Source organism: Jatropha curcas, chromosome 11 (assembly GCF_041381405.1).
Source record: "Jatropha curcas cultivar XTBG-Jc1 chromosome 11, XTBG_Jcur_1.0, whole genome shotgun sequence".
NCBI lineage: Eukaryota > Viridiplantae > Streptophyta > Magnoliopsida > Malpighiales > Euphorbiaceae > Jatropha > Jatropha curcas.
This window is the reverse complement of record NC_143161.1, coordinates 3,078,734-3,094,797: the sequence shown is the minus strand read 5'-3', so window position 1 is coordinate 3,094,797 and position 16,064 is coordinate 3,078,734. Positions and strand designations below refer to the sequence as shown.

At 32.2% G+C, this 16,064-nt stretch overlaps 3 protein-coding genes across 3 annotated transcripts; 2 read left to right on the top strand and 1 right to left on the bottom strand.

Annotated features, from left to right (window-relative positions):
• Positions 1-623: 623 nt before the first annotated feature.
• LOC105634255 (glucan endo-1,3-beta-glucosidase 12) lies at positions 624-2,245 on the top strand. Its single transcript, XM_012217091.4, has 7 exons — positions 624-740; positions 855-883; positions 976-1,210; positions 1,331-1,357; positions 1,454-1,500; positions 1,604-1,838; positions 2,003-2,245. Exons 1-7 carry the CDS (start codon positions 677-679, stop codon positions 2,023-2,025), a joined length of 660 nt encoding a protein of 219 aa, XP_012072481.2. The 5' UTR covers positions 624-676; the 3' UTR covers positions 2,026-2,245.
• A 5,938-nt stretch (positions 2,246-8,183) lies between these two features.
• Positions 8,184-10,493, top strand: LOC105633966 (basic helix-loop-helix (bHLH) DNA-binding superfamily protein). The gene is made up of 2 exons (XM_012216685.4): positions 8,184-8,342; positions 9,066-10,493. The coding sequence occupies exon 2, from the start codon at positions 9,378-9,380 to the stop codon at positions 10,098-10,100; it is 723 nt and encodes a 240-aa protein (XP_012072075.1). The 5' UTR covers positions 8,184-8,342; positions 9,066-9,377; the 3' UTR covers positions 10,101-10,493.
• Positions 10,494-12,106: 1,613 nt separating this feature from the next.
• On the bottom strand, positions 12,107-15,255 carry LOC105634254 (putative beta-D-xylosidase 5). The gene is made up of 6 exons (XM_012217090.4): positions 14,779-15,255; positions 14,386-14,691; positions 14,123-14,292; positions 13,599-14,041; positions 13,074-13,484; positions 12,107-12,937 (listed from the first exon to the last, which is right to left on the bottom strand). Exons 1-6 carry the CDS (start codon positions 15,253-15,255, stop codon positions 12,333-12,335), a joined length of 2,412 nt encoding a protein of 803 aa, XP_012072480.1. The 3' UTR covers positions 12,107-12,332.
• Positions 15,256-16,064: the final 809 nt, after the last annotated feature.

Here is a 16,064-nt window from a genome sequence, read left to right as displayed (position 1 = left end):
TCATAAAGAATTTATCTTGATTCTTGAACGAACCGTAACTTCAAGAATCTCAACTCAAAACTCAGTTCTTGTCTAAGGAACCAAATACTTAAATTGATTTCTAGTTATTGCATATATTTAAATTTATAATACATTGAATTTGCATATATTTGCTAGAAGAATGGAAGGAATGGAACAATCTTCTTCAATATAAACAGAAAGTGGTTGATGACAGCTTATCAACAACTGAAATAGTTTCTTGAGGCTTTTCGTTCTTAAACTTTACAAGCTTGCACAAAGAAAAGGACATGGAGAAGACAAATGGAGTCATTGACCAATATCACAAAACGTAGTCGTTTTATTTCCCACCACCCAATATCCTGACTAACTCAAACAGAACTTATTGCTATCTTCTAAACCAACTTAGTTCTGTAAGTACAGTGCATAGCTTGCCTGCATGCATGACTTAAAAATTACATGATTAACCAACTCATCAACCAAAATGAAAAAAATAAAAAAATAAACTTCCTAATCCTCTTCATGCATTTTGGCAATATGCAATTTTTTTTCTTTTTTTTTTTAAAAAAAAAAATTATTTCCAAGAATGCCTTGACAATAACAAGTCCTGACTATATATTTGAATGGACTTTCTTCCCTTGCTTCATTCACATTTCTTAACCATCTTCACAAAATCAAAATGCCTAAACCAACTTCTGTTACTCTTTCCCTTGTTCTTCTCATGCTTGGCTTCTTCAACTTAGGTATGCCTCAAATTAATTTCTACTTTTTTACCTTTTCCCATTTTACTTACTACATTTTTTTCTTTCATATTGTGTTAGTTTACCGATATTTTGTGTTTGAAATTGATTTTTCAGGAGGGAATTTCAAGATGGCTAGTGGACAAGTAAAAGGCTTGAATAATTCTTCTTTTACTCTATTTACTTAGGGTACTAATCCTGATTTTTCTTGTGTTAATTTCTTGTTATGGTGTTACAGAAAACTTGGTGCATTGCGAATCCTTCAACTGCAAGTGCTGAGCTAATAGAGAATCTAGACTATGCCTGTAGCCATGTGGGTTGTTCTCAGATACAACAGGGAAGTGCCTGTTTTTATCCAAACACTAATCTCCACCATGCCTCATTTGCTATGAACTTGTACTATCAGCGCATGGGCAGGCATAGTCTAGATTGTAACTTTACAAATTCTGGACTAGTTTCTTTAACCGATCCGAGTAAGTAATTGTAAGCCTTATACTTCAAATATTGTAACTTTTTACAGTTTTGTTTTTATATATTGTTTATAATCTATATATTTCCTGAAAATTATTTTCATTATTTTGCAATTACTGCAGGCTATCGGAGCTGCACTTATGAGAGCGGTATGCAGTTAGAACAATTTTCCATACCTTATGAGAGCGGTATGCATATTTCCACAGCTTGGCCTTTAGTCCTGATAATCACCTTTTAATTTGCAGGAGGAGGAGCTGTAGTAGAAAATGGGACATCAGGAAACCAAACCTCGGTAATTTTAGCTAAAAAAAAGAGAAAAGATAGAGTTAATGAATAATTAATTAGCTGCTTTCAGTGGGTTTTTGTTTTATTTTTTTTTTTTGTTTGGTATGCAGGAAACTTGGTGTGTGGCGAATCCAGCAACAGAAAATGATAGGTTGCAGGAAAATATAAATTTTGCTTGCAATCATGTGGACTGCAGCCCCATAAGGGATGGTGGATCATGCTTCAGGCCAGTAACTCTTATGAACCATGCTACTTTTGCCATGAATCTTTATTATCAGACCACAGGTAGAAGAAATACAAGCTGTGATTTCAAGGGTAGCGGTCTAATTGTTATCAGAAGACCAAGTAAGTTTGATTTTATTATCAATTTATCTTTAATTTTAAAGACCATATAATCGTTGAGGGTCGATCACTCCAACGGCTAGTTCTCGTCATTTTGATAATGACCTTTCTTTTTAATTAAAAGTTTAATTATCTGCTTAATTATGTGTTTGTGTGTTGTTTTGCAGGTCATGACAATTGTAGTTTTTGAGTACTCAGAAATGCAATTAGGAGGTGAATTGATAATAAAGTGCAGAAGACATTATCTAGTCTGATAAGAAAAATTTTATGGTTCGACTGCTGCAAAACGACATTGTCTTTTAATTCTAATGAATCAATAAAAATAAATTATGAGGATTCTGTAGTAAGAAATTATTTTCTTTGTCTAATTGAAATATTAGCAATGTGGGAAAGATTTTATTTTTTGCCGATGTCTATTGAAGGGGTAGATTTTGAATGACGTGAAATAGAACTGCTTCTGTCGTTTAGTGGAAATAACCAATGACCAGTTTCCTAATGGCCTGTCGTTCGCACTAAGCCCATGATCCAAATATTAGCAAGCCCAAGAAGCCCAAACTGTGAGTGATAAGATCTACGGGAAGTGATACTATAGAATAGAACAAGAAAGGTCTTCCCTTCTTTTCATATTCCCATTTTTGATGTTATGGGAGTTAGCCATTGGCCATAAACATTAACATATATGGTGTGTCGGAGTAGTCTCTGAAAAACACACACACAAAAAAACATTGAGAAAGGCCCAATAATTATTGAAGACTTACAAGTACATCAAAGGCTTGTTTGAATTTGTATCACAAGTTATATCAAAATTTCAATTGTTTGCTCAAATTTGGATAGGAAAATAATATATTGCCACGAACAAATGCTATGTATTTACATTTAATATTTTTTTTACATAAAAATATTTAAAAAGAAGAATTATTATCAAATTGGGATATAAAAATAATATATAGCTACAAAAAAATGCAATATATTTATATTTTTATATTTTTTTTTACATAAAAAGTTTTAAGTAGAAAAATTATTATCAAATTTTAAATCATAATATCCTACGTTACAAAATAAATATTTAATTATTGAATATTTAATGATAACTAAACTGAATTAAGTTCAGAGTTAATTTCGAGATTTGAATTCTCTAATCAAAATCCAAGTGGTTTCCCAACCTTACTTATAAATAGTTTTACATTTTAAAAAAAAAAAAAAAAAAAAAAAAAGCTTAGCTATGGATTATTTCCTAATGACAATTGACATTATAACATTGATATCTACCAACTTGAAAGGGATAAAAAAAAAAAAAAAATCAATCTTTAGGTAGAAAAGTAATGAAGTAACACAGTGATGGTGATGCTACTGCTTCATATCATGCTTACAAAACCTTTCACTCTCTCTTTTTTTTTTATAGGCAACCCATCTATTCAACTAGAGCAGACAAGCTTTTTAACCTAGTTGATTTTTTTTTTTTTTTTTTTTTTTTTTGACTTAAACCTTTCTTTTTCACGGTTAAAATATAATTGAGTTTTAAAAATAAGCATATTCTATTTAAAAAATATATCTAATTAATAATAAAAAATTTAATTTTAGAAGAAATAATCTGATAAAAACATAATTATTTTTAAAACATAAAAAAATTTAAGTGTTAATTCAAATATAAAATAACAGCTCAAATATTTTACTCTTTTCGTAACTTAACATGATAACACGAAATAAGGGTCTATAAATTTAATCTGATTCCGATTAGATGTGCACTTAAGTCCAAACACGTGCTCCAGAGCTTACTGTGATGATGATAGCTGACAGACACCCCTAATTAGGCAGAACTCACAAAGCCCACCCAACAACTATTGACCCACTTCTTCTTTTGTCATTATAATTGCTTTTTGCTTCACTATCACATCACATTCCTAATCCTACTTATTACTAGTTGTTACTATTTTGCAAATGAATGACAATTTTTGGTTTTCCTCTCGGCCATCTACCTAATTAATTGTCCCAAAAAAGAGTGATTAATTCAAATAAAATCAACCCTAGTTCCATGATTGCTACTCATATTTCATAGCTGTTCAGTTCATTGATTTTAATTTTAGTAAGGTATGGATATAAAATTTCCGTCACAAATCATATTACTAGATCAAATTTCATATGATTTGAATATAGTAATTAAACCACTCACGTTAGAGATATTTTTGAATATAATTATAAATAAGATTTGCAGTCAGGTTCTTTGACCATTAAATAAAAAAATTCATTAAAATTTTTTATTTACCGTCTTCGATATCAAGAGAAAGTTAAAGATTTAAATATAAAAAGAAAAAAAATTTTAATATACAAATGGAGTGATAAAGTAATTAGAGTATTTTGAAAATTATTTCAAATTTTTTTTTTTTAAGTATTGAGAAAGAAGATTCAAATCTATAATTTGCACAGACAATATTGCAATTAAAACAGACTTATACAATTACATTTTTAAATGTAAATTACATTAAAATCCATTAATAAGAGATAAATATCACAAATTACAATTAGAATATTAAGAAAGAGAATAGAACCATCACGGATACCTCACCTTAGCCATGGCGGATAAGAGTCACTGGCTTTTATTTTTTATTTTATAACATAAACTCTTTACTCAATCTAACATCTTATATCTTCCTTCCTGTCAACGCTAGCAACTAAATCACTACGGTATGTCTTTAGGTTTAATGGAAATGTTAATGGTGGGTTGAAATTTTGCTACCAAAAACCTGCTTTTGGCATGCGCATCGATGGCAAGAAAAAATGGTGACTTGAAAAACCTACTGACAGCAACTGAACATGAATAACAATGGCTACTCTACCATAAAAAGTCTACTTAGGTAGCGTGCCATCAATAATATATAGCCTATTCTAATTTTTATTATTATTATTATTATTATTATTATTATTATCCCTCTTTGTGATGTGATTGAAAAATGGATTCAAAAAACATGGTCCACTCCAATAGTTGCTGTTTGATAATTATTAAGAGCTTGATTTAAAATTTTAATGCATTAATTGTGGTCTCTTCAAAATTTTTTTATATGGGTTAGAAGTTTTTGGTAACAAATGATAATGAGTAGTTGGGTTACTAATTAGTGAAGGAGTTCAAGGTTTGAAAGAAGTCTCATATATATCATATGGCTCCACATTACCAAGACAAGGATTAAAAAAATGGTATAAATATTTATAAAGAAAAAAGAAAAAAGAAAGTCATATTAATACACCTAATCCCTTTTTATAGTGATAATATATTAATTAATTAATTAATATTATAAAAAGGCATCCCATTGTTAAGATCCTAAAAAGAAAGAGAGCTATTGAAGTTTATTAGTACTTTATTGAGGAACAAAAGGCTTGAAATAAGGGAAATGTTTTTACTTTGTTAGTGTTGATACAAGATGCTTTGCTTTAATTAGGTTAGTGTTAATGGAAAGTTAATGCTTTCATTTTCTACTAATAGTAGTATTATCTTTTAAATGAAAAGAGTTGTTGCTTTTGGACTTTGGGTGATTAATAAAAGTGGGGCCTTCATTAAAGAATAAATTGCCATACATTGCATATAAAATTTTATTTTAATTTTATTTACACTATTTTTCAAATATAACACATGCAGTATTCTTATTCAGAATGATTTATCTAGATTCAATCTATTAATAATTTTATAGACCAAATTAATTTCAAATATTTTTTTATAAATGATGATATTTTAACTATTTATTGAAAAAAAGTAAAATAATTTAAAAAAAAAACTTTGATTGGTTTGATTCATGAATGAAATTATAGACGGATCTTTGTACATAGAATGTAAATTCTTTTACAATATTGTATTTTATTTAATCAAAATTTATATTAATATTCGGTTTTGATTATGGACTGGAAGTGTTCTTATGCATGTGCGTGTTACATATTGAAATTGAATATTTCGAGGCTTTAATGGTAAATATTATTATGCGATTAGGTTTTGACATTTGGTTCAATTAGAGAGTTCAAATCAAAATTTAATTGCAATGCTTTAAAGCTTCATTGCAAAATTGTTTTTATTCATATGAAATTGTTACTACTACCTAATTATTCATATGAAATTGGCAACGAAGCTTTGTTCTCACTAGTCAAAGTGAAGTTACATCCAAAAAACAAATTTGTATAAACATTTTTTTGCACATTGTAATTTCCTACAACCTTATAAACACTAAACACCTGTTTATATAAAATTATATTTTCTCCATTCTACTTTACACATTTCCTCTTTTCATAAAAATTAAAAAAATATTGAAATTTATTGATTTTTTAAAAATACATGATTAAATGTCTAAATTGTCTTTCTTAAAAGTAAATAAAAATAAATAAGATCTAATAAATATGGGTAAAATTTTAAAAAATTAATATGGTCTCAAAATTCTTAATAAATAGTTAAAATAAAATGCATATTTGTTGCTATTAAAGTTGAACGGGAAAAGTAATTTGGATTAATCATGAGCATTTATATTACCACTACTCGTCATTAATGTTATTATTAAAAATAATTTTTAAATTTTTTTATAAATATTTTTAAATTAAATTATTTTTTTGAAAAGAAAGGGAGTGCAAATGTTTGAAATTTCTATAGCCATATAAAAATGGAGCGGTTGAAAATGAGAATCGAGTAAAGACTAACAAAAGTGATTAATACGATTATTATGATTAATTTGGACTATTATTGCATCAAACAAAAAAGCCAAAAGAGCATTAACAAGAAGAGTCGTTTCCAAGATACGCGATTTCGTCAAACCTCGTGGTCCCCACCACTGCTCCCCGTTCACGCGTGCTTCGTCATCGGACGGCCCACATCCCATCCCGCGTTACACGGGATGGGTTCCCAATGCCCACCATGCATCCGACGGCCCGGATTCCCCGCCTTTGACTCTTTTCTGCCTCACAGTGGCACATATCCCAATGAACTCCAACATTAATGTTATTTCCAGTCAGTCTGTAATAAATAAAAACAAAAAATCCTGAATTTCTCTTTTCTTTTTTTTTTTTTTCCTTCAAATAAAAATACACTCTTTCTCGTTAGCTTAGCCACAGCACACTACTCACATTTCTCCACTTTTGCTCTCTGTCTCTTGCTCTCTACACTTTCTCTCTCTATATATCTTCAGCGAAAATCTAGGGAATTCTCTTCAGATCTTCAGTTCTGATCGTGGGTTTCAGTTTTTTTTTTTCGAGTTTTACTGGAATCAAAATAAACTTAGGTCTGGATTTTAGTTAGTTTTTTACATGTATGATTATCATTTGTATATGGGTCCTATTAGTTTTATTAGATTATTGGGCTTTTGGTTTGGTTGTGTACTGATTTGAGGTTTTCTGGTTGTTTTATGGTATAAAGGCTGAATTTTTTTTTGTGCTTGTAGGTGTTTCAAGATCTTTTTTTTTTTCCTTATGAATTTGCCAATTGCGCAAATAAGCAAGGATTTTTGCTCGTTTTTGTTGAAAGTAATCATCACAAGATAATTGATCTTGCGTGCGTTGATCTCAGTGTTTTATTGGGTTTTGTTGATTTTTTTCCCCTTTTGTTGGCTCTAATCTGTGTTTGTCTACCGAGTTCAAGAAAGTGAAGGAAAATTTAAGTTATTACGTTATTTTTTGGTTTAGGATTCATTAAGAGAAGGGTTTGGTCGAAAGCTTTTTTTATTTTTATTTTTAATAAGTTCCCGTTTTTCCCCTTTTAAATGAGACATAGAGTCGTGCTATTGTTTTTTCCTTTGTCTTTGCTGGTCATTACTCACCATATATGGTTTAGGATGCGCTTGATATGAAAGAAGAATAGTTCTTTGTTTGGCCATTTGAGTGTTGATAGTTCAATAATCAGGATTTATTTATTTGTTTTTATAAAACTCATTTGAGTACTTTTTATATCGTTTTTGCAGTGCAAGTGAAGTTCATTTATACAATAATTTGGTGATAGAGGAGTAGAGCAACATGCCGTGGGCGTCTTCATTTGTGAACTATAGCATGAATTGTATTCGACTGGTGGTGTTCTTTTGGGTCATACTATAATTTAGGTTCTTTGTAAGTTGGACTCTCCGTAGCTCTCTGTCCCATATTTTGGTTTTCTGATATCTTATAGTTTTGAAATGTTTTTACATATTGGCATTGATGAAATAGAAGTTTTGCCATTGTCTTTATTTGTCGCTATAGAACTCAGAGTAGCAACGAATTTTTTTTTTTTTTTTGTGCTTTATAACAATTTCATCTGCAAAATAAAAGTTGGAAAAGGTTCGTTGTATTATTTTCTTTAATCATGCAAGGCTCGTGCTTATTGTTGTAGGTAATTTCTTTTTTATTGGTGAAGGACTTCTTGTATCTACTGTAGTTTCAATTTTAAAAGCGGTGTGAGGAGTGAGAATGTACATTGCGGTAACCATCAAGAGGTATCGAGCTGTGAAGGAAGTAGGGAAGATTAAAATGATTGTCGGGATTACTGCATTTTACCAAGTGATGCAAGTTTGTCAGGTAAAAATGTCATGTCTGTTTGCAGAGGAATTTTATTGCGCATTTTCTTTGGATAATACATATTGTGGGTTTTGCTTTAGTGCTTCCAGTAGAATAAAAGATACCACAATTTGGGTGTTATTTGAAACGTTATTCCTTGTGGTTGGATGTATTAACAGCCAGTATGCTCACATCTAGTCTTACAGTGTGATAATCGTTTCCGAAATTCTTATGCATTACAAGTTCTGATCGGTCTGCTGATTGCGTAGATGTTAGCATTCTTTTTGTCCTTGCATTTTGGATCGGGAAAAGTAGGGAAAGTTTTGCTGTTGCTTGCTGTGTACATTATTTTATCTCTGAAGCTGTTGTATAGCTTTTCTGCTGTTGGTTAATCTTTCATTGTGCCCTAACATGGTGGTGTTTTCACGAACACTGAAATATTTCAGAGTTGATGTGGAATTTCGAAACCTTAAAAGATGTGTATACCACATGAACTATGGAATTTGTGTGAAGATTGTGCGGAAAATATTTCTTATACCTTGAGTTAGTATCGAGGTCACATTTTAGTGTTTTCCTTTATCAGGTACCTGCATGTGTGTGTGTGAAAATTAGTTCTCTCTAAATAATTTTCTCGTATCTGCATTCTTGTTTGGTTCTCCTTAACAATAGCTTTTTGGATTGTTTTGTTTAGAATTTATGAGCACTTTATTAACAACATTGGTTCATGTACATTTTCTATTACAGGCTGAATACTTCCGACAGTTGCTTAAGCCTGTTACGTAGTCTAGCAATACAAAAGCTCTGGGGATTGGGTTTGGGACAGATTGCCCTCTGGTTGTATTCATACATAAGAAGGCAATGACCAAAATGAAATGTTTGATTCTGTAGTTGTTCATTTAGAATAGACGGCTCTTTATTCAGGATGGCAATACATTGATTTGCTATATAGTCTTTTGTCTGTTTAGGTACCTTCATCTAATTAGAAACCAAATAATTGCCAACCCAAAGCCAAAAATCAATCATTCTCTTAACACTTTTATCAAAAGCAAGCTTCTGATGCAGAGTGACCAACAATTTCATCCCAAAAAAACTGTGCCCCACTTTGCTAATCAAAGGGGTAATGATTACATGCATATGCCAGTTGCTTCTTCCTTTACTGCAGCTCTACCACCCACAAAGCATTTCATGCCTGTTCATGGCATTGAATTTCAGCCTTCGGAGGTTTGCCCAAAAAATTTCATCATTTTTGATCAAACTGATTATCGAAGCCAAATTATGTTCCATCCTGCAGTTGCCCACAAATTCAACACTCCTGGCTTAAATATGCATACGAGTTTCATCCAAGAGACTTTTGAGAGAAAAGAGGTCAATGATATTGAAAGAGAAATATCTTCTTCTCTAAAAGAGGATTCAGATGATATTGAAGCGTTATTGAGCTTGGAAGAGGACGGGGAACAAGAGGATTATGATGATGAAGAGGTCAGCACCGCACGGGCTTATGGAAATTATGGATGCAATTCCCCTGATTCATGCTCCACGTATGGTTCTAAGCCCAGGAAAAATGGATCTTCATCTGTTCAGAAGTCCTCAGGCAGTGGTAGCAGCTCAAACAGTGAAAGGAAACGACAGAAAATGAAGAAAATGGTGAAGACACTGAGAGGTATTGTACCTGGTGGTGATCAAATGAATACCGTTACTGTTATTGATGAAGCTGTAAGGTATCTAAAGTCTCTCAAAGTTGAAGTGCAAAAACTAGGAGTTGGGGGTTTGAAGAACTAAATTTGAGCTTCATCTTGTATTGAACTCCATTTTCTAAGATATTGGTAAATCACGCATCAATTAGTCTTCTCTCTCTTGGTGGATTGGTATCAAGTAGATAATAATGGCAGTTACTGAGCACTCATTCCCGTCCGCACTCTACATTTCGAGTATATGCTGGTTGCTGCAGATTGGAGGGATGTTAGTGGGTCATTCTCTCTTAAATTTCTTAGTAACCTCAATGTCTACATATCCTATAGTGGAGTTAAAGGGTGGCTTGATGTTCAATATGGGCCACTCTCTTCTGCTTGCAGGTGGTCTGTCTGGCTTGGTAGTATTTACTATTACTTTTAATGCTATGTTGTATTGTACTCAAATATTTAACTGGTCTTATGTTATTGGCAGTTTACTTTAGAGTGCTTTATAATGCTCTCTGTCTTTAGCATATGCTCATAATTAATGGTGCTTTTTAGGTGCTGGATCCAGTTGTACTCGATAAATGCTTAAATGGAAATGCTTTCTGTCAGCAAGTAATACTGAAAAATCTGCCATCTTTTTTAATAATGCTTTAAACATGCTTCTGGTTGCTCCTTATCCTTTATTATGGCATTATAAATACTGGAGGTGCTGGGAATTTAAGAGACACTAAGATCTTTGATCATGCAATTTATTGGCCTCTCAGCAGGTAGTGGTGTCAGTGGAGCACCATCTCCATGGCCTTTCTTTGTGTAATGTTGGATCCAAGTTGTGGTGCTTTTTGAGTGGGTAATCCATCACTTTATGTGAGCATGACTTGCTCAAATCTCTGTTACTCTGTTGGTTTCGCTTTTATTATATTTATATACCTCGAAATATATTTGCCCTTTTTTATCCTTTTTGTGCTGGACTTCTAGGGACATGGAGACACCTGTCATGCATGCATGGTGCCTCCTGTTTTTTTTTTTTGAAAGAGAAATAAAGAAAACCACTCCTATGCCCTTTGAAGGGCCAATGGGCGGCGGTGTTAGTGGCGCACCACCAACGCCCTTTCTTTCCTTTCTCCCCTGCCAAGTTTTGTGCTCCTAAACAGAGCGGATCTTTTAGGTCAGGCAGGGTATCCTTTTTCACTATCTAGTCTCCAACTGACGTGTGTGGGATTCTTTGGTGGTGTATTTATATAATATATCTATATTCGAAAGTCAATGGGGTTATTTTCTTTTCTAGTTTATATGAAGTATATTAGTATTTATAGTGTCACACAGTGCAAGAACGAAAGCAGGCTTTTAATTGTTAATAAAATCTCAAGAAAGTGCATTTTTTATTTACCCCACTAAGCACCAAGTGAGCCAACATAATCTTTTATTAGTAAATGCCAAAAAAAAAAAAAAAAAAAAAAAGAAGAAGAAACTTCATTAAGTTATATTGAATTGTTTTGGATTCAAACTATTCTGGGTTCTATTATTTAATTTTATTCTCCAGTTACTTATCGATGTTCTTTTTATTAGGACTGTTGAAATCAGAAATCGACAATCCGATTTGAATATTAATTTTATAGAAATAATTGTTTAAAATCCACTCCATAGTCATTAGTGCTATTATCAAAGTCTATTTTATGTTCAACTTCAACATTTTTAGGTTCTTGTCAAGAAAAATTTCTTTCCCACCCAATGAGTTCGTTACTCTCCTTTGGAAATGTTCATATTACCATTATGTTATGGAATTATAAATCTTGACCTTTTGAGAAGTTTGGCTTATATTTTTCATGCACTTTTGACTACTTTTACATAATTAGCAATTTCATAACATTTATATTTTGGTAATTAAGTTTAAAATTCAAATTATGTTAATCATTTCGTTTCAAAATTTTAAAACCTCAATTTTTTATTTTATTCTTGGAGAAATTATTAGCTTTTATTGCTTTGTTACTTAATAAGATAATTACTTTTATCTAATGCTCATCAAGTTATTAACAACAAGGTATATATTGCAATAAGGAATTGTAGGAATGCACATTAATATCTATAAAATGAATGGCTTTCTTGCTGATATCTCTCTTGTAAATAATTTATCCACACTTTTATTCCAATTAAACTTTCAGAAAAATTTGGATATTGAAATAAATATTTAGTAGCACCAATTAATAACCTAACTAAAGCTTCCGCGCATCGCAGATTCCCCTCGGCCAATCCCTTTGCCTCTAAGATTTACTGTGGATCTTTAAAACGACACGAGCTTGCACCCATCGTGCAAGGGAAAAAAAAAAAAAAAAAAAACCTAACTAAAACTAATCTGAATTGGAAAAGAAACTGTGTCCCCAATCAAGATAGTATGATTTCCTAATGGCAAAACACTATAAGCACTATAGTCTATGATCTGCAAACTCTTACAAACATCAAATTCAAAGGTAACATTCTGACTTCTCTTCGCTTTAACAAAAAGTCTCTTGAAGCCAATTACTTGCTTAATATTTGCTCCTGCAATTCCTTTAGGAGGCATAGAGTAGACAATAATAACTTCACTTCCACTTCTAGATCCCACATTTGTCACTTCAACATCGAAATGAAAACTTCGGTTGCAGGATAAGAAATTGGTTTGGACTGATGGACATTGAGGTTTAGAGGTTCCTTCTTTATATGCGAGATCATGGCAGTGCTGAAACTTGTTTAATTTTATATCAACTGATGTTGTTGGAGACGTTAGTTTGTAGGAAAAAGTAGTGTAACTAAGTCCGTACCCAAATGGGTAAACTGTAGAGCCATTAAAGAATTTATAAGTTCGACCTGGATAACTTAATTTATCATCTGGCCTCAGTTTTAGAGATGTCATTGGCAGCTGATTAACATAATTAGCTTCATACCATGTAACTGGTAATCTTCCTCCTGAAAAAAAAATATATATATATATAAAAGGGTTATTAAAAATTACTATTTCTTTCTTATTTTTTTTTTTTTGAAAGGGTATTTCTTTCTTAATTATTATTACATACAATTAGAAATAAATTAATGAGAGAATTACCGGGATTTTGTTTTCCGAAAACAATGTCTGCAATGGCGCGACCACCTTCTTCTCCTGGATATCCAGCCCACAAAATGGCCGTGACATTCTTGTTGTTTTTAGCGGAAGTGATATCTATTCCTCCTGCTGACATGATTACCAGAATAACTGGACCTTTGGCCAATTCTGCGACCTGGTTGATAAGTTCTGTTTGGTTACCAGGAAAGAGGAGATCTTTCCTATCTAACCCTTCAGCTTCAATTGATAAGTCTAGGCCTGCTACTATTATTGTAGCATCAGCTTCTTTTGCAACTTGCAATGCCGGGAATATCAAACTCTGGTTCTTGCAAGCAACGTCACATCCAATTTCATAACTCACGTTTGCATATGTTGAAAAACCATCAATAGGAGAGATATATCGACACGGAATTCCTATAATGTAAAATGTAATTAATCATATTTATGATACTGTTGAAATGTGTGTGTGTATATATATTAGTTTGTATACGGGTTTCCATGCTCAGGCCGATATAGTAAATTTTATACCTGCATAGTTGCCAATCATGGCTGTGGTAGCATTAGCATGAGGACCAACCACAGCTAGGGTTTTGACCTTATTAGAATTCAAAGGCAAAGTATTGTCTTCATTTTTGAGCAGGACAATTCCTTCTCTTGCTGCTTCTGCTGCTAATTCAATGTGTTCTTCAGAACAAACGTCCTTCTTGCCAAGAGATTGAAATTGAAGGCTTCCATCAAAGTATCCCAGCCTCAAAAGCACCACATAGAGATATTTAAGTGACCTGTCTATGTCTTCTCCCCTGACCTTTCCTTGATTTACTGAGGATTCAGTGTTTTGGGTATAATAAACTCCACAATCCAAGTCCAAGCCAGCTTTAAGTGTTCTTGCAACTGCATCCTCCTTTGTGTCTCCAAGAAACTTATGGTCATTAACCATTACTTCGATGGAATCACAATCTGATACTATGTATCTGTCATAAAAAGAATTTAATGGTTCATTTATAGTATTTATATAACAATAGAAATTAATCAGAGTTGGATAATATGTTTACCCATGAAGATTCCAAACTCCTCTTATGGTTTGATTTAGTAGTTTTGGATCAGCACAGGTAGGTATACCATTGACACGATTGTAAGAACACATGACGCTGCTTGCATCACCTTCTTTAACACACATCTCAAAAGGTCGAAGAAATGTTTCTACCATATCTTGTTCAGTCACCTACGTTAAGTAAAAAATTATTAATTCTTATTCATATTGAAAATTAAGATGATTAATATAAATTTTGGAAACAAGGGTTATTCTGGAAATTACTATAGCATTAAAGCTGTAGCGTTCAATTCCTTGCCAATTGTCAAGATCATAGGCAGCAAAGTGCTTGCAACATGAGGAAACTTTAAGAGGTCTAGAGTTTAAATCTGGATAATTTTCAGTTCCCTCAACGTCTTGTAAGCCTCTTACATAATTAGAAGCATATCTACCTACAATGAAAGGATCTTCTCCAGGTGTTTCAGTGATTCTTCCCCATCGAGGATCCCTAGCTACATTAATAGTTGGACTCCAAAAAGTTAATCCAGCTCGACCTAAGTTGTACATTGCCCTTGCTTCGGTCGAAACAGCCTGCATTAGTTATATCAGATATCTATATTTATATTAACAACTAACTGACTCATAATACAAGAAATTAACAAGTAATAAACGCAGTACCTGACCAATAGTTCTCCATAGAGATTCATTAAAAGAAGCTGTTGTGAGTATTACTGTTGGGAAGCTAGTTGCACCAGGAACAAGATCATCAAAGAATGTTCCTGGGCCCAGATTGGACACACCATGTAAGGCTTCAGACCACCATTCGTATTTAGGTAACCCCAACCTTGGAACACCATAAGCAAGATCTCCAAGCTGTTGCACCTTTTCTTGTAATGTCATACGGTTTACTAAGTCCTTAGCCCTAACAACGTAGGGAAGGGACTTGTCACAGAAGACAAAATCTGACACGTTCAATTTAAGGGCAGTATACCTGGAAGGGTCACATACGTAAGTGAAGTTAGAACCTGCAGGGGTGGCATCTGATGTAAAGTATGAAGATGGCATTTGCTGTCCTTTTCTAGCTGTAGTAGAAATGGCAAACAAAGCAATAGAAATCAGATGAATGATGAGAAGGGAACTTAAGCTTTTGTCCATGGCTTTTTTCAAAGAAGAGTTTTGGTTAAAGAATGGGTGATCGTAGTTCAAAGCCTGGCTCTGGTTATTTATAAAGAATTTCTCGCAGGTTTTCTATTTTCCTTTTTTGTTTTTAAAGATTTATATCTATTTCATTTTCACGCTTAAATAATATATAGAAATTGTTAATTTTTACTAATTTGATCTTAAATAAGATTTGACTACACCCGTGAATTGACTATCCATATATAAAACTAGTCAAAAAAAATTTTTTTTTTTTTAAATTATTACTATTTTATTTGTCTCATCTATAACTATTCTCTTGTGCTGACTCATTTTAAAATTTGTCCTGCACAATATTTCCTGCATTATCTAAAAAAAGAAAATATAAATCTCTACTACATTCATGCATTTATGCATGGATTTTTTTTTTCGATTTATGCATTGATCTTACCTGTTTTATTCGAAGGATTGTCTTATATCCATTCATCTTAAAATGTATCCTCTGCTGTGTTCCCTACTTTATATATATATATAAAAATAATCTGCACTAATTCATGCATTTATGGATTTTTTCTTCAATTTGAATATCTGCTTAAATTAATCTTTTGAAGTCTTTTCCATGTAAAGAAAAAATGAAATTTGAAGATCTTCCACATATTTATGTATGCTAATATCGTTCTGGAAAAGAAAAACTGTTAGTCTTTTGTTGTCTTTGCTTTAAAAGTAGAAACAAATTATCCAATAATATTATTCGTGAAATTGAAAAATATATATATACACACTAAAACAATCTCTGGAATTTTTGCTCTAAACGGATAATTATAGAA

Excerpts from the sequence above, each read along its gene's own strand:
- LOC105634255 (XM_012217091.4), top strand. The coding sequence starts at position 677 with ATGCCTAAACCAACTTCTGTTACTCTTTCCCTTGTTCTTCTCATGCTT. Across the intron at positions 741-854 it reads GCTTGGCTTCTTCAACTTAG|GAGGGAATTTCAAGATGGCT; the intron begins GTATGCCTCAAA and ends TTGATTTTTCAG. Across the intron at positions 1,358-1,453 it reads GAGCTGCACTTATGAGAGCG|GAGGAGGAGCTGTAGTAGAA; the intron begins GTATGCAGTTAG and ends TTTAATTTGCAG.
- LOC105634254 (XM_012217090.4), bottom strand. The coding sequence starts at position 15,255 with ATGGACAAAAGCTTAAGTTCCCTTCTCATCATTCATCTGATTTCTATT. Across the intron at positions 14,293-14,385 it reads GCTACAGCTTTAATGCTATA|GTGACTGAACAAGATATGGT; the intron begins GTAATTTCCAGA and ends TACTTAACGTAG. Across the intron at positions 14,042-14,122 it reads GGAGTTTGGAATCTTCATGG|ATACATAGTATCAGATTGTG; the intron begins GTAAACATATTA and ends TTTTTATGACAG.
- LOC105633966 (XM_012216685.4), top strand. The coding sequence starts at position 9,378 with ATGCAGAGTGACCAACAATTTCATCCCAAAAAAACTGTGCCCCACTTT.